At 43.3% G+C, this 17,366-nt stretch overlaps 1 protein-coding gene across 1 annotated transcript in view; it reads right to left on the bottom strand.

The window, feature by feature from the left end:
- Positions 1-17,076, bottom strand: part of COL17A1 (collagen type XVII alpha 1 chain) — a 37,398-nt gene extending 20,322 nt beyond the window's left edge. The window contains exons 1-22 of the mRNA XM_075504062.1: positions 17,016-17,076; positions 16,244-16,288; positions 15,349-15,447; positions 13,230-13,367; positions 12,824-12,871; positions 11,847-11,882; positions 10,275-10,322; positions 9,732-9,875; positions 8,599-8,742; positions 7,766-7,837; positions 6,665-6,736; positions 6,233-6,298; positions 4,756-4,920; positions 4,293-4,382; positions 4,109-4,153; positions 3,337-3,486; positions 2,671-2,880; positions 2,023-2,061; positions 1,574-1,600; positions 1,052-1,078; positions 518-580; positions 239-343 (exon numbers count right to left, since the gene is read on the bottom strand). Coding sequence (XP_075360177.1) covers positions 239-343; positions 518-580; positions 1,052-1,078; positions 1,574-1,600; positions 2,023-2,061; positions 2,671-2,880; positions 3,337-3,486; positions 4,109-4,153; positions 4,293-4,382; positions 4,756-4,920; positions 6,233-6,298; positions 6,665-6,736; positions 7,766-7,837; positions 8,599-8,742; positions 9,732-9,875; positions 10,275-10,322; positions 11,847-11,882; positions 12,824-12,871; positions 13,230-13,367; positions 15,349-15,447; positions 16,244-16,288; positions 17,016-17,070 — 1,888 coding nt within the window. The 5' untranslated portion in view covers positions 17,071-17,076. The remainder of the gene's footprint in view (positions 1-238; positions 344-517; positions 581-1,051; positions 1,079-1,573; positions 1,601-2,022; positions 2,062-2,670; positions 2,881-3,336; positions 3,487-4,108; positions 4,154-4,292; positions 4,383-4,755; positions 4,921-6,232; positions 6,299-6,664; positions 6,737-7,765; positions 7,838-8,598; positions 8,743-9,731; positions 9,876-10,274; positions 10,323-11,846; positions 11,883-12,823; positions 12,872-13,229; positions 13,368-15,348; positions 15,448-16,243; positions 16,289-17,015) is intronic.
- Positions 17,077-17,366: the final 290 nt, after the last annotated feature.

Genomic DNA, 17,366 nt, shown 5'->3' with positions numbered 1-17,366 from the left:
GATACTAAGCGCTTTTGGTTCTGCCAAACTCAAACCTGACTGTGAGACCTTGTTTACCCATTTGGCAAAAAAAAAAATCCCTTAGGCCAGATTTGTCTGTGCTGGGAAACGTCTAAAATGAAATCTAGATTTGAATAATCAAATACAATTGTATCACTGAGGTGCTTTATAAATTGGGACCAAACTCTAGCTTTTGTCCATCTCTGCTTTAGCCAAGAATGGGACACCTAGTTCCTACCTCTGTCTCCTTTTTCTCCAAATCCAGGTGGTCCAGGCTCCCCTCGAGGCCCTGGTAGCCCTTCTCGACCTCTTTGTCCCATGGGACCTTCCATGCCAGGATCACCTATAGGAAACAAATGCCTTGTAAAAAAAAGTGTCTTTATGGGAGGCCTTGGGCAAGAGGCTGCATGGCCACCTCCATGGGGGAAGGCAATGATCACACCAACCTGGTATCTGTATTCCCATGCCATGTGTCAGTCAGTTGTGAGAGACTCACAGCATTGATAGAGATGCTTACCCATGCTGCCTTTCTGTCCTTTTGGTCCCTCTGGTCCTTGGTGCCCAATTGGACCAGGAATGCCTGGAAAGAAAAACACAACAAATGTTCAGAGTCCTTGTCTGTGTACCATGAAAGAATAACATGCAAATTAGGGGAACCTGTAGCCTGGAGGGATTCATCAGCTGTGGTAAAGAATATATTACTTGGAAAGTGGGTACTTGAACAGGGATCCCTTTAGAAAAAACACAATACATATAAGAGCACAAGGAAGTTGGGCCAAGTACTCATGCAGCTGTGGGACTCTTTCAAAGGTAGACTGGGATCTTCACATCCCCAAATTAGGCATGTTCAACTAAGTGGAAGTCAGGCTGAGGCCTTGCTTGTAACTAAGTCTCTGAGCTGTGTCTGTAGCTCAGCACCAAGGTATTAATCAAGTGACTTAGTCTATGCTAAATACTGACTCTTTAGAGAACCACCTTGAGCTAGGTTTGCAGTGCCTACAGTAATGTCACTAAATGTCCTCCCTCAAAGGGGGATTGTACTACTGCCCACCTGGGACACCAGGAAGTCCTCGCTCTCCTGTAGGGAGAAAGAAATAGACAGTCAGTGGGGAATAGGTCTTCCCTGTTTGTCACTTTGGCCGACCCTCACCCCCCATAAAAAGGAGTTTACCTTCCTGGCACATTTACAAGTTCTACTATCTCCAGCAATGCCACATTGGCCCCCTTGTATTTATGCAATGGATTGAATCATTCACACCATGCAAAATCCTCTGAAGCACTCTGTGATTAAACCAGGTAGAGTTTGGCTTCAGGAATGACTTTCATCCAGGTAAAAGAAGTTTCCAGATTCAAAGTGAGATCTGTTTTCTCTTCTACTGTGAACTAAAATTGTCTTTGCCCGGAAGAAGAGCAAAAAAACCCAACCATCACAAGAACCTCTGAACTACAGAATGCATCAGCTTCTCTGACTTCTGGAGTAACAAAAATCCATTTGCTACCCAGGCAAAAATCCATTGCCTACCCTATGGCAGGCTGCCAATCTACCTGAGAAAGCAGGTAACTCCAGACTCACCTCTGGGACCTTGCATTCCCATGTCACCTGAGAAAAGAAGAAAAAAAAATAAAATCAGGAGAGATCCTGGAGATATTTCCAACGATTGCTCATTCATTTGGTTTTTCTAGTCGCTTTCCCACCTTCAATGAAACATGAAGGAGTTATGGGTGAACAGGGACACTTCACACTTGAATAGTGCAGGATCAGATCCATTGCACTAGTGGCAAACAGGATCTGGCCCTTCACACTGGCACAATGCAAGATTGGGCCTCCTGTATTAGTTCTGCATTGGATCAGGCTCTCTACAGTTGAAGTGGCAAACTAGCTTTACACGCCTTTTGTTCAAGTATAAACCAGCTTCATCTTTCTCACTGCCAATTGCCCCTTGTGGCAACATACACCCCAAACCTGTGCATTGCCAGAGCCAAGGAATAGGACAGGGGAAGCGAAGGACTATATGGCCGTACCTTTCTCACCAGGTTCTCCTCTCTCCCCTCGGAAGTAGCCTGTAACAGGAAGTGAAGGGGCTGTTAGAGTGCACTACACAACAGAATAGCTACTCGCTTCACATACAAGGATCCTTCTATTTGGATTTTGAGGCTGCAGGCGGCACCCGCTATCAAGCACAGCATGGCTTTGTAAGTGGAGTTTCCTCAGCAAATTTGCTTTTGCAAATCCATGAAACTTCTGAAGTTGGGAGAATGTCAGCTCCTCTATTCTTAACCTATTTCCACCATCTGTTAAACAAAATTAAATCATCTTTCCCTTGCTAACAAAAGTAGCATGAGAAAGAAGATGTGGGTTCATTTTTCTGTGTCGTTCTTTCAAAATGGAAAACTCACTTGCTACAGCAAACGTGATACATCCTGGCACAGGTTCACATCCTCCTTTCTTCTCCCTTTTCTTCTGGCTTTAAGGGATGCACCACCAGTGTTAGTGGCAGCACTCTGAGCTCCAGCACAGCCTGTCTGTGAGGACAGGTGAGGGCACTATTTTTGACAGACTTCATTGCAGTCTAAAAGTCCTGGTCTTTAGGCCCTTGGGCAATCAAATCCTCCCACTCCCCTTTAAATAATCAGGTCTCATGCAGCATCACAGACATCGACTCTGCTCACCTCGTTCTACTTCCTGGTTCAGTCTGTTCTTCACCATCAACCAAACTGACTCTTCATGAGGCAAGGTTGAGGAGGGTGAAATACCATGAAGAAAGTCTACTCCTGAAACATGCTTTTCTATTTTTGAATTCCCTTGGTTCATTGTCAGGAGGCCGCCATTGATTTTTTCCAGGTTTTCCACACGAGATTTCAGCTTTCTCACTTCTTCCCCTGGAAGGTTAAAGTAAAATGCTAGGGAACATGCTGCCACAGATGCATGCCTGAAATATGTACTTCTAATAGCAGGGACAAGGCAACACTGTGTCAGATAGCTATGGCCACTGAGTTTTGCAGTATTATTCTTTGTATCTTTTTTTCTAGCAGGGATATCTGGAGTTTAAATGACAACTTTGGAATCTGTTAGTCTCCAAGAAGTAAGACCTCAGATCTTGGAAGTTTTCCTATCCTACTCACCCCAAGACTATATAACCCCTCATCAAAGGTTTACATTCCCTATCCATTCTTCCTGTCCATTTGTGATATCTTAGTGGCAGTCACCACCAAGCTGAATGTGCTCCTCCTCAGTTCTCTGCCTTGATATCTCTGGTACTTGGCCTCTTTGCCAGCTTACACCCTCTGCTTGTCTTTCTGTGCCATTCAACATTTTGTTCCTGAGTTATTTCTTACCCAGAGCAATGAGTCCAAAAAGCAATCCAAGGAGAAGCAACCAGGCCAGAAGCAAACCCAGGAGCCATTTCCACCAGCTACAGCAGGAACCACAGGGACACCAGGATGGTGCTGATCCGATTGCACCCACTGCATCACCATTTCGTATTTCTGGAAGAGAAGGGGCAGTCTCCTGGTTAATGAAGAGTTCCTTGACTTCAGAGTCAAGAATCTCTTGAGAATAAGGACACCAAGGTCTGATCCATCATACAAAGGGCTATGGAGAAAAATCTTTACACCCCACTCTGCACACGGTGGGTGTAATTCTAGTCCCTGTAGAAGCTGGGAACAGCATTCCCAATGGGACTTCCAACAGGGGACAACACTCAGTACTTTTTAATATAACAGCTGAAAAACGTGGTCCCCTTGTGGTCAATTTTTTGTATAGTTTTGAGCCATAAATGATAGCAATAGCCAGCATAGTCTGTCTGAGCCCTCCTCTCCCCATAAATCTGTCCTGGTAGCAGGATGCAGCTGTAGTGCCAGCTACCTGATTTTCTCCAGCAATAAAAAAATAAAAAAATACCCCAACTGCCCACTCATCCACAATCAAATCACTGGTACCAATTTGTCTGGTGCGTGCTCTGCTCATTACAGCCAGAGTAGCCTCCTGAACATGCCTTCCCTCTGATGTCATTGCACAGAGATCACTCACATCACTCAAGAACGATTGCTTTTTTGTATACTGTGCTTTGGTGCTCCCTCCAATGAAAGTTGGAATTGCATCACTTGCCTGCATAAGTTGCTTTGTCCCTTGTTGGCACGGATTTCAGTCCTCCTGTTTCAACAGCAGTAGAAGAGATTTTAACAGTCTTTCTATGCATGATCAAACTTAGAGCATGGGCTTGCAATGGGGAGGTAGTAATGGAGGCAGAATAAAAAAATTCTATTGCATTGCCACAGGGACAAACTCTTACCATTTGCATCTGATTTTAGGCCAGTATCTGTAGCATAAGAGGAGGAAAATCCCTGCTTCTCTTTCTTCAAGGTGTCTTCTACAAAGGATCCTCAACAGGAACCGAATATAATTAAGAACATTACACCAGAAGTTCAACCAGGCCTATCTTCTTTCATTGGCAAAAGGCATGTTTTTTACTGGGAATCCACAATAGCTCTGCCTGTTTAAACTAGATCTAGTTTTTGCTTCCAAAGCTCCTGAGCTTTGTGAAATGTTCCAAGGCACACTCTGGAGCTTCAAATGCAAAAGCTAGACCTAGATTGCAGCTGGCATGGTTAAAGGCTAACTGCCTGCCAGAGCTTCTTGTTTGGCTTGCAGGGGTTTGAATCAGGTGCAGCGTCCTGAACTCTGAACCCCCTCTACGATCAGTCTCCATTTCTCTGCCTTCAGCGTACCCACACATCCCAAAAAAGAGAATTTACCTCCATTAAGCCCAGTGGTAGAGGCACTAAAGACTTTGCCACTGTCCTTTGTCATGATCAAGAGCTCCATCTCCTTCTTTGCTGGGGCGTTCTCCTTCTCCAGCAGCAGAAACTTGCAGTCTTTGCGCAGAATGTCATCTCCCTGGGAGCTCAGAACAGTTCCCCCTGGAATGTTGGTAAAGGATGGGAAAGAGGAGGAGATGAGTGTGGGTCAATGAGTCATAACTACAAGCTGCAACACTTCTGTTCATTAAAATAAGTTAGTCCCAGTGTGACTGGGGTTGCCACTACTATAAACACCCAGTAAGAGACACACTGGTCACTGAAGCTAAGGAGAGAGCTGTGCACGTTATTAGATTTCTTTTGAAATGTGTATTTCAGTAGCAGGGGAACAACTGCTACCAGAAATGGAGAGCATCTGGAATTCAATCACATATAGAAATTATTTGCTCAATGACCTCTTCGCTTCTCAAACACGCCTACTATAGAATCATAGAAACTCAGTCTGAGAGAAACATTCCAGGGGCATCAGAGCCGGCACATCTCAAGCTGAGGAGCACCTTTAGCAGACCTGCTCTGTCAAGCACAAAGCACTCCATATCCTTGGGAGCCAAGTGTGGTTATGAGGCATTGAACTGTAGCTTACTGAGGTTGGGCACAGGCCAAACAAGGCTCAAAAACATTGGTGTGGTCACCCTTCTGCCATTAGGCAGTATCAAGTATGCCTGGAATGATGTACAAACCTGAATTTGCACACAAATTGACACAATATTGAAAATCAAGATAACCAGAATGGTATTATTCCATTATTCTAGCACAAACCTGGAGTAAACCTGCATTAGAAATGTTATCATAACATCTGTGGTATTTACATCTATTTTTAAGCCTCATCTTTGTGAGCCCTTGGATTACAAATGAAATCTGGCTTCCCTTTCACAAAAAATAAAAGACTAATTTATAGCTCTCAGAGTTGCAGAAAAAAGCTGGAAAAGATGAATCCTAACTGTTCAAGGATGAAAGGCCAGTAGAAAGACCTCAATTTCTCTCATTTAAAAAAAAAATCTGATCATGTATAAGTCAATTCCTTGATTTTTTGAGTGGTTGAGGCTGGTAGTACTGCAAAATGATGTTTAAGAGCAACCTTGCAAATGTTTTGGCTTCAAATGAAGCACAATTTCACACATGTGATCTTCTACCCAGTTACCTGCCTGTTGAGCAGAAATAGCTGCAATTAAATCATCTGAGTTACCACAAACTGGGGGAGATCTGAATCAGACCAGCTCATTTGCTCGTTCTTAGCTTCTGGCTCATTTGCTTTCTTTTCAAAAAGGTACTGGTGGGAGACTTGGCTAGTGACAAGTCATGCTCCTGAGGAGCCAGGTGTTACTGTCACTCAGCTGGATGAATCTCTAACTTGTTTTTATCATGATATGCTTGTACAGGGCCATGCATAAACAACCGTGAATGATACACTCACCTTCTGAGGCAGACACACCAGTACTTGCCATGGTGTTGCTCTGAGAAGTGTTCTTCATCCCATATGCTGCAATGAAGGAATTCAAGAATGAAAGAGATGAAGGATAACAAGGTGCCTACACGCACCAACCTTGGGCTGCACACCATTTAAAAAATCTTTTCTCATTCAGGGTACCTGGACAACTCAAACAAGCAAGGGCTTCCCCAGCAAGCAAATCTCTAGTGCTTACATAGGCACTGGGAGCTGTTCCTGCACATGCAAAGCAGAGGAAACATTCCTCAATGTCCCCTCATACTACACTGCTCCACACAAAAAGATGGTAATGAAGGAGCCTCTGTCCATACGAACTTTCTAGTCACTACAGAAAAGGTGGGAGAAGGCAGCACACATTGGCGACCCTCACACTTTCTCTAGGCTTAAATTGTTGCTGACCTGCGGAGGCTGCAGTAGCATTCTGGGTCAGGGTTGAAGAGCTTGGAGACAGGTTGTTTTGAACTCCAAACACTGCAAAGAAAAACATTGCAATGAGGGTTACAGAAGTCCTGCAGTGCAGGTGGTATTCTGGCTAAAAATAACACAAACCCAATGATAATAATAATGACCTCTCCCAAGAAATCTCACCAGCTAGCTGGAGGCATCACAGGCCTAAGCATTCCTGTTCAAAGATCTTCCTTACAAAAATGTTTTCTTCCTTAGATCATTTTGCTGTATAAGTTATTGTTGGCCCAGGACAATAATGGTGACCATTTTAAAACATCATCTCAAGTTAGATTGCGAGGCTACTCTCATGGCTGCATGGACATTTCTGCAGGTGAGGCACTTGGGAAAACGTAAATTCAGAAAACTGGCTTGGTCCAACTAAGGGAAATTTAACGAGATAACTGCACACAGTATGTGCCAAAGTACTGTCCAGAGAGAAGCAAACGGCTTGGAAGGTGGCACCTTTGGTGCCACAGTCATCATGGCAATATTAGTACAGTGTACAGACTGCTCTCGTACACCCTGCTCTCTCTGCAGGCCCAGTCAGAGACCCTGCATGATAGCACTGTGCTCTGTAGACATACTGTGTGTGACTGTGAAAGGAAGAGAAGTGGTTTAGTGACATTAAAGAGAGTCTGCCAGAAGTCATGAGCCAGGTGAAGAAAAGGGAAATTACAGGGAAAACTGACAGGAGCAGTGGATCTTTATGGATTAGGACACCTGAATTTATTTTTTAAGGCATTACCCTAGGGAAGGGTTCTAGGGAATAAACAGGCTGGCCTAACAGGTGTCTTTCAAAAGACAAATTTTTCTCCTTGGAAAATCTCTAGTTTTCCCTGCCTCCCAGATAGTCAGGAGCTAACACCAGCTATACAGGGCTGACTCAGAATAAATCCGCCATAACCAAAGAATAACCGGGGTGTGCAGACAAGCTGCTGACACTGAGATGAGGAACAGAAGAGAAACAGAGTGATATAGGTATTATTTCATTGTACATGTCTTCCAGCACTGTGGTGCTGTGAAAGTGTGAAGGGAAGAAGAGAAAAATCTGACCTGTAGAGGAAGTGCTCAGGCCTGCGTTCAGAGTATGATTGCTGGGAGCCAGGTTATTTGGAACACCAAAAACTGCAAAAAGAGGAAGTTAAATGTTATTACTTCTCTGGAATCGGAAATCCAGCACCCGAAGGTCAGTGGCACAGTCACAGAAATTAAGAGTCAGAGTCACTTGGAAATGCAGTTAGTGAAAACGCACAATAATTGCATTGTGCAGAGGAAAAATCTTGAAAATTGTGACACCAAACCACTCTTTTACTGAACTGACAAAGGGGAGAAAATCCTACATCAGATAAGTTGCAATCATGAGACAGTGTGAGAAAGCAAAGCTTTTAATAGTATGCTATCATAAAGCTTCCTGTGCTTTTTCTCTGCAGCTGGGAAATGCAGCATCTCTGGCATTTAGAATTGGGCCTTACAAGGTATAAGCACACTCAACACTTAACGATTACATCTTTAGTGTATGAGGACTGAAGGGTGAGCCCCAGTTTTTCGTACAAGAGGCCAGGATAATCCAATGTTACCTACAGTCTAAAACTAGTTTTGATAGGGAATGTGAGCCTGACATAATTGGTAAAGCTATCATCAAAGTTTAGAGACAGATCAGGCAGTCAGGACAATAGATCCTCACAAAGAAGGATTTTCAAATACAGTCAGTGCAGAAGCAGAGAGCATCAAGTTACAGAAAACCAGAGAAAATTCAAGCATATCCCCTGCCATCTCGATTCTTCCATCATTTTAGTTCTTTTTGCTGTGCAAAAAAAAGCACTGCTGTTGACCCAGTTTCAGTATGCAGTTACATCCTTCAAGCCTGGGTGGTCCAAGGAGCATACCTGATCCTGTAGAGTGAGACATAGCATTGATCAAGGAAGAGCTGTTATGGTATCCTCCAAGGGAAGACCCAGCAGGCAGAGTGGAGGACCACATGTATGAAGGGAGGGCAGTATTCAGTATGGTTGTATCATATGTCCCCGACACTGTAAAAACACCAAACAAACAGAAGTGGTTTTCAATGAGACCAGGCTTATGGCTTAGCATACATTGCAGGTTTACATGGCAAATGACTTCACCTGCCTTAAATTTCAATTACCCTTGTGGAGTCAACATGATGATTCCAGGTTAACATGGTATAACTGATGTCAAATGCCAGCTGATTGCAGCCCACCTGAATTTTAACCAATGAAATAAAGATTGACCTGATAGCACGATCATTCACAAAATGCCTTGAAGAGATCTCATTGCTTGTAGATGCTATGATACTAGAATAAAACACTTCAGTCTGCCATTCTGTTAATAAATCATCCTGGGCCATGGGATGTATGACTTTTGCTTCCCACATGTGGCTCTGATTGGTTCACTAGTGTATTGGACTAAAATTGCCAGTTTTAGACAGGATTTGAGCCATATGCAAGAAAAAAGGTATTGCTTGTTCTTAGATACTGGTGGAGGACAGTGGAGTGAATGTGAATACCACTGCCTCAAGCACTGTAGTGAGGCTTATAAATAATAAAAGCTGGTTATAGTATTTTAAATACCACTTCTATTATTATCAGGTTCTAGTGATCTCTGGACCATGTGGTGTGGCCAATAAATCAAACACTGACTCAAGTGTTGTCTTCAGTGCTATCTCCATCTTGTTTGGAGAGAAGAGATCAAATTGCTCTAAGACATGTTTGCTTAGAGCTCTTGTCTCTGCCAGAAGCACCTCCGAATTAAAGCTGGTGACAGCAGGAACTAGCTTATTTTTATGGAAATTAGACAAGTCACTAGAAAGCTACCCAAGATGGCTCTTGTTAGGGCAACATCTGGACAGCCCTCCAGCTTTCTAACCCTTTTTCTGTATTGCCACGACTGTCTGGGACAGAGACCATGTATTCTTACTTGGATGTTCTTAGTGACTGGGTATTTTTACGGCAAATAATGTTTGGAATGGCTCCAGCATTGCTAACCATCCTCTGCCAAGTACCTGACTGAGAGCTCTCAGTAACCATCTTTGTCTCCACCACAGCCTTTTTTGGTATCGGGAGTGTACTTGACGGTGATCGAGTAGGGCTGCAGCTGGCTGATCGACTTCCTTTCAGCAAACGTTTCACATCATCCAACTCTGTCCCTGGCAGGAAAAACAAGTGTCCAGACTCACTCAAAAGCCATTGTTTCATTGATCTGTAATCTTGCCCTGGCTAAAACATTCAGTGGAATTTACCTGTGTCTATGAAGTTGTACTTTCTGGGGGTGCCTTCTGGGGGTGCCACTTACTTAATAACAAAGCTTCAGGGCCTCATTTCTGGGACTAAGTACAACTACATCCTTGCAAGACCACCATCTAACCCACAGCATGCTGCCTTGTTCAGAAAGGGGAGACAAATGGATGTTCTTAACAGGAAAAAAAGAATGACATGCTTTCTATCATCATTAAGACTGGACCCCAGAGACACTGCAGACAGACATAGAGCAGCAACACCCTCTATCTTATACCTGATCCCCCTGGAATAAAAGCCATGGCACTTACATCTGCCAGAGGGAGATGCGCTCTGCAGTCGGACTCGTATTTCACTCTCTGGGAAGAGAAAAAACAGATCATGAATATGGAGTGAGATGCATTTGTGCCCTGAGCTGGGAATGAATCTTTAAGCTGAAGTGAATTCCTTCCTTCTTGCTGTCTATGTTCCATCTTACTGTCTTGCTGCTTGATCTGAGCAGCACTCATGGACCATGTGAATTGGTTGTAAATTGGTTTGGGTAACTTTTTGCTTTGGGGTCACATTTTGCTACTTTTAATTCCAGAGAGCTATATTTTACTCATTGAGGGCCTCTGTTGAAGTCAATAGCATTGTTACTGCCAGACATAGAAGGCCTAATTATGCAGTCCTCAATCACATTGATATTCCCACTCATCACTATCTTTATTATTATTATTGTCCTTCTGGACAAAAACCTAGAGAGCCAAAAGAAGCTTACTAAATACACAAATTCCCTACTACTTCTTGCATAAAATTCACACTGTCATCTTGACAATGGGCTGTACAATTTAGTTGCTTACAACCTGCTGACTTCTCTTTTGGCTCGCTGAATGTAAACAGGCCAGTTTTAAGCCAACATTCTCACCAGGTATTTTATTTTATTACTGGCTTTTACTGTCCAGCACAAAAGACTATAGAGTTAATGTGATTTGGTTGGGGCAAGCCTTTAAGCTTGCTACCCACAAGCAAACTGGCCAGCCAGGACATGTGATACGTGGTCCTCAAGATTAAATCTGGCTGTGCATGCACTATAAAAGAAATACTAGCTTTGGCAATCCTGTGGAGAAGCTGATGGATTGAAATTATTTTCTGAAGTAATATGAGAAGCTGGAGCTGATTCTCTGGTGTCTGTTTTATTATGTATGGCCTAGTTCTGCTGGGAGCTTAGGTATGTAGTGCGTTAGAGGAGACTGTGAAGATCTGAGATAGAATAATTGGTAACTGTGACATTCTCCAGGAGGAGTGTGCAAGAGCACACTTTGATTTATATCCACTGCTAAAATTAACTTGGATAAAGTGACATTATAGTTTCCTCTTCAAGCAACTGGGAACAGCTATTACACTCTTACAGAGCATTATAATCCTGCTTTCCCCAACGCTTTTAATAAATTATTAGGAGAGCTGAATGATTTAAACAATGCAGAGCTTTACAGTGATCTGGCTAAACAGACCACAGCAAGTCCATAATTTCCTCACCATCTCCTTACTACCAGCATGAGATCATTTCAGGGTATGGCCTTATGGTTTGTAAGACAGATCACAGTAGGAGGAACGTGAATACAATTACTGTAAATATGTCAGAGGCGGGTCACAGAGCATGGTTGGACTGAGTTTATGGTAGCAAACATGACTTTCATTAGGGTCAATTTTCACACCGAGCTTGTTTAAGCAATTGCTTACAGATAAATGGTTCACATCTGTGGTGGTGTAAATCCACATACCTCAACGGACTGCTGTACACTTAAACTGGTTGATTCCAGCTAAGGAATAGGTCCATTTAACACACCCTGAATCATACTGAAGAAAACAAAGGGGGCTTCTAAAAGAACAGTATCACTCACCTCGACTTTGGCTTCTCCCTCTTGTGGAGGCAGATGCTGTGAACAGCAATGAGAGAAAAACAGTATTAGGTTTTACTGCCTGTGACATCTCTGAAAATGAACACATGGATCTTGCTCCGAGTGCTCAGATTCAGACAGTAACCTTCTTTACTTGGGGCACAGCTGGGGGAATTGAACCCTTAGAGTTTTTACCAGGCCCCCTTTAGACCATAAGATATCTTAAAGAATAAGTAGCACCTTTAGCATTTCTGGACCAACTGCTGTTTCTTTTTGTATGCATAAATGTTGTTCGTAGATGGTGATCTCCCATTTCAACAGGCCAAAAGGAAGCTAATAGGCCTGTTTACCCCACCAACCAAGGTTGGACACTGTGAAACCCTGCCTCCTCTCTGAGCCAGAAAGACGGCCTGATCATATTGTTTCACTATCTGCACTGAGTAAAATTGGCAGCTCAGAGTTTGGACAGGGCAAGCTCATACCTGCTGACAATGTTCAGTGTAAATATATTACTTGATAGACAGCTCATCTTTCAATATAAACATGTTGAAGCCTAGAAAAGAGCTACTGGAAAAGTATATCCAGCAATGGCTCAAAATCCTAAGAGTCTGGGCTTTCTTGCTTGGAGCTGTTCTCCCAGCTATGGCGGGCGTGGGGGGGAGGAAATGTTATGAAGCATCCCATGTCTATGTTCTCCTGTCCATGTCCTATGCCATATGGGGAGCGACACAAAAGCAGTTGATGGTAGCAGATATACAGTATGCACCCTCTGTTTGAATATGTATCAGCTAGAGACCCTGCTGTCAGCTGTTAATGTAAATGCCAAGTAACTCCTCCAAAGTCACGGAGCTGCACTGGCTGCCCAATACAGAGGCAGCATAGGTAGAGCAAGACACAGCAATGTGCAAAAAGCCACCGTAGTCACCAACTCACGTGACCTTGCCATAATGTTTAGAGGGACAGCTCTAAAAAGAACATACCAAACTCTTTTCTGGGGAACTCAGGAGAAGAGTTGGCACTGGAGCTCCCTGAAAAGAACAGAAAGGTGTTCATTCATACTTTGCACAAGATCATTAAAAGCTTTCAAAACATGTCTTCCTGGTAACTGTCGAATCCCAGTGGGTAACAAACATTTCAATTTAAAAAAAAGCTATTCAGGATTACATGAAAGAGCTGCTAATGTCTTTCAGCAAAAATATGGCACAACTGCTTCTAGGAATAAGCATTAGTATAAATAGGACTTAATCATTAAAATGTGTCCCTGAAGGCTTATTACCTAGCAAAACCACAATGGGATTCTTGTGCTATTTGGGACAATCCTGCATTAATGTGACCTCAGAGTGCACACTACACATTGCCTCCTTTCTATGGCATGTTCTGTGATACCTTCATATGTTGCATGGCGGTTGACATAGGTTTTTCTTTCAAATGTTGAGCCAGGTGATTTGGTGAGAGTAGAGCTGGGAGACTGGGTTTGTCTGTAGCCGGAAGATGATGATGCTGAATTCAATCTACCACTTCCACCTATAGGTAAAACAAAATGCCCTCAGCAAATCGAAGATATGCCCTGGATGTACACCCTGGATGCCCTGGGTGCTTTATGCTACTGTCTTCTGAGCTGGACAAATTTGCATTGGTGCCTCAAAACTAGAGATGGGGAAGAACAACATTTGGGTCTAACTTCGACTGTCCTCAGCATTCAGGCAGAGAGGACTATTGGTTATCTTTGTGGTTTGAAAACAAATCTTGTCAATGATATATATGACAGCAGGTTTTGGCCTAGGGCCATGAATGAACCATCTCCCCTGAGCAGGAATAAATCTGGCTCTGGATGGTGCTGGGTTTTGCTTTGGATACAGATCACCTGTGAACTCAAGTGTTATATGACACAGACCACAAAAACTGGGAGATTGTTAAGCCAAACTCAAAGTGCTGAAGATCATGTGCTGAAGATTCAGTTCATGAGATAAGGGAAAGCAGAGATGAGTCCACTTCCCTTCCAAAGCAGCTATCCACACTCTCACTTGGTCATGCCTTAGTCAGTCCATTTCCTGGAGAACTGATTGAGGTGTGTGTCAGGCCCAAGGCAGCCTGGAGGGTATTAATGGCTGTTATATTTAGACAGAGGAAAGAATTTCCCTTTGTAATTCACATCAGTGCTGTGGAGAAAGAACTGAGCAGCCATAACTAATGTGTTCATACTCTTGTATGAAATCTAATGCTAGAGTATGATCAGAGTGCAGCAAAAAGGGAGCCCTGTGTTAAAGTGCAACATACCCACGCTGATCAGCAGGATCAGACTAGATATTTTTTACCCATCACTGCAAAAAGAGCGTGCCCTTGTGATCTCAACAGTGTTTTCTTGCCGACTTTCCCCTCTACAAGGACCCATTTTGTTCTGTAACTTTTCCACTTAATTCAGCAGAAAGAACTACTGTGTCAAGTAGGCCTTTGTTGGAAGCATTCTGCAAGCAGAGTGGGAAAGCAGAGATTAGAAAATGCTCCGTGGAACTTCAAGAACTCATTATCTCTGAAGTTCAGATTCTTTTCTCTTCCTCCACACACTGAAAAGAAATAACAAGGAAGACGGCAATCCTGCAGAGTTGTCTGAGTTTGCAGGGCTGGATTCAGTTCTCAGACTGGTGCCAGTCCAGACAATTAGACTGACGTCTTCAGTGGAGTTACTTCACATCTGCCTTGAGGCAAAGTGATTCCACACTCTGGCCTTTAATTGGTATGAAGGTGTCTGTCAGATCTGTTGGGTATGGCTAATTCTCCTTTTGAGCTTCCAAACTGCACTTCACTCCCCTTGGTTTGTCAGCTCTTTTGGAGCATGGAGGATGTTTTCTACAAGGATAGTTACACAGTCTGTCCTACTGGGGACAGAGAGAGGGGTGTGCCAGAAACCTGGCTAGGAAGCTTATTCTTCAGAAACCTTTGCTATGACAATCTAACAGTTGGGCAAAGAATGCTGTTAGAGAAGAACCCCATTTTTATGGAGTAGACAGCACATACTGATTCAGCATGTCCAGAAAATCTGGCAGACTGTTCAAAGTGCTAAAGCCATGGACACACACACACAAGAAAATATTTTCTAGGAAATTCATTAACAGTATTCTATCCTCAGCAAGATCAACAAAAACATTAATCAAAACTGTCTTTTGAACAAAAATGGTCAGAAAGATTGTGATTTGGAATTCCTGAAAGAAGGGAAATTTGGTTTCTGAATGACTTCTTAACAACAGTGGGAATGGCATTTTTTGTTGTTTTCCTGAAATCAAATTTTCCCTGTGGAAAATGGGAATTTTGCCATTTACTCACCCATCCTTACACCCAGCTTTAGGGAACGAATACCTTTGCTTTGAGTATTTGCCACTTCTACTTTCATAAACCCTGTTTTCCTTAGTTCTGGCTCATCCTACTTCCCTGCCCTGAATCTCTCCTCAGACCATTTATCCTGCCTTTGCCCTCTTTTTCCTCACTGTGCAATGTCTTCATTCCTTACTTGAAGTCACATAGCTGCTGCCATGGGTGTAAGACCTCTTTTCCACTCCGCTCCCTCCAGTGTGGGATGATGTTTTGAGTCCACTGCTGCTCCCTCCTTCTGGAAGAGATGAGCACAAAATGAGACATTCTCTCAGGGTAAAAGATGAGAAGAGCAGGGACACTGCAAGACTGTCCTCATGCTCAATTACAAGTATAGCTTCATGTCTGGCGAGATACCAGAACTGCAGAGAAGTGTCTTGGCAGAGCAGATAAGCATTCACACTGCAGGCCCAGCAGGTTTGTATTGAAGTTTTGCTCCATACATGGACTGAAGGATACTCCTGTTAACCTTCATCATAAATGAGATGATAGTGCAATTCCTTTCCAACCCAGCTGCAGCAAGCTAATCAAGAATACAGTGGTATAAAGAGCATGGAGGATTCTTTCCTACTTGGTACTTGTACTTCCCTACAGAGGTAGAAATCACCTGTGACATCTGATATTACCCAAAAAGATTCACTCGTTGTCAATTGGATAAGATGATAGGGGAATACACTGCAGCCCCAGCAGTGGAGGCTGCAGACCCATCACTTTTGACCCATGTCCCCAAGAGACAGTCACCACTGGAGACCCTATATCTGGGCTTAAGCCCTTGGAGAGTCTGGTCTACCAGTCTTAGTGGACTGTGCGGCTTTGTTTCTGACAATACCTAGATGGCTCCCCACATACTGCTCCTTCTCTCCCCTAACAAGTATTTTGGGAGAGGCATTTCTGAAAATAGCTTCTCTTTGGGTGCAAGTCTTTCCACACTGAGACCTGCTGCACCCAGGGATTTATGGAAATAATGCAGTCAAATAGCATGGAGGGGCACAGAACACTGAGCAGAAGTAATGTAATGACTGACAATTACTTACTGGGTGGTAAGGATGTCAGTCTTGTGGTTACAGTCTCCGTAATAACTGAGGAAAGAAAAAGGTGCAGAAATAATGGCATGTTAATATAGCCAAACAAGATCAATGTTCTACTTCATTTCCATGGAAGAGCATGACTTATTCAAAAAAGATCGACTCATTTAAAGAAAAGTCCCTTAAGACCACACTGCCTGTGGGCTGCAGTCTCATTAGCATACAATGCTGTGTGTTTTTTTGCAGGCCTTTCTAACTCTACAGTAACTAAGAACATCGCTGCCATGAAAGACTTTTCTTTACCAGATTCCTGTAAAACATGGAAGCATTATTTCTGGGCACTTCTGAACCACAGCCATTGCTGTAACAGCAAAGCCTATGGTCAGACCCCTTACTAACTTCCTACTAGCTAATTCCCATAATACCAGCAGGAAACATCCTCTGTTTTACACACAGCCAAAAAAGATATCTAAAGAACATTTTCTAGGCCACGCAGGGCATTGATATAAGAGGTAGGAGGAGAATCCAAATGTCTGCACTACTGACTAGAAATGTTACCACAGAGCAATCATCTGTGGTTAAACAATCAGGTCATGCTCCATGTCTCTAAATGTCTGATCTTGGCCCATTCTATTCCTTATTCTGACTTCAATAGAGAGACCAGGGACAGGTGCAGAATTTAGTTCTGGACCTCTGGTCAGCATTCAATCCCTTACAAAACTGGGCATCTGCTTCTGGGATTTTGGGTGTGTGACATAAAAATAAAAAATGTTCTCCTTACGTCTTTCAGTAACTTCTGATCCATCTTGCCTCGTTTTCTTTGTTACAGAATCCATACCATTGCCACCTGCAGGGAAAGCAGAGAGACTGCACTCAGAGCTCTGTGAATAGTAGGAGGTGACAACAGCTCCCCACCAGTCCCACCACTTTTATCCCTTCAGCTGGGGACTAGACTGTCTGGAAGACAACTATGCCAGGGAATTTACAGTGCCTTTCCAGAGCCATGTGAGTATTACTAATAGACCAGCACCACTTGCCTACAAAACTGGATGCTGCACAATGCAGCACAGCTGAAACAGCAGGAGGGCTTGTAAAGCCATCAGGGCAGATAGGGGCAATTGAACCAAATCCA

This window comes from Mycteria americana, chromosome 6 (genome assembly GCF_035582795.1).
Source record: "Mycteria americana isolate JAX WOST 10 ecotype Jacksonville Zoo and Gardens chromosome 6, USCA_MyAme_1.0, whole genome shotgun sequence".
Classification (NCBI taxonomy): Eukaryota; Metazoa; Chordata; class Aves; order Ciconiiformes; family Ciconiidae; genus Mycteria; species Mycteria americana.
The sequence above is the reverse complement of the archived record's forward strand: the minus strand, read 5'-3'. Positions and strand labels throughout refer to the sequence as shown.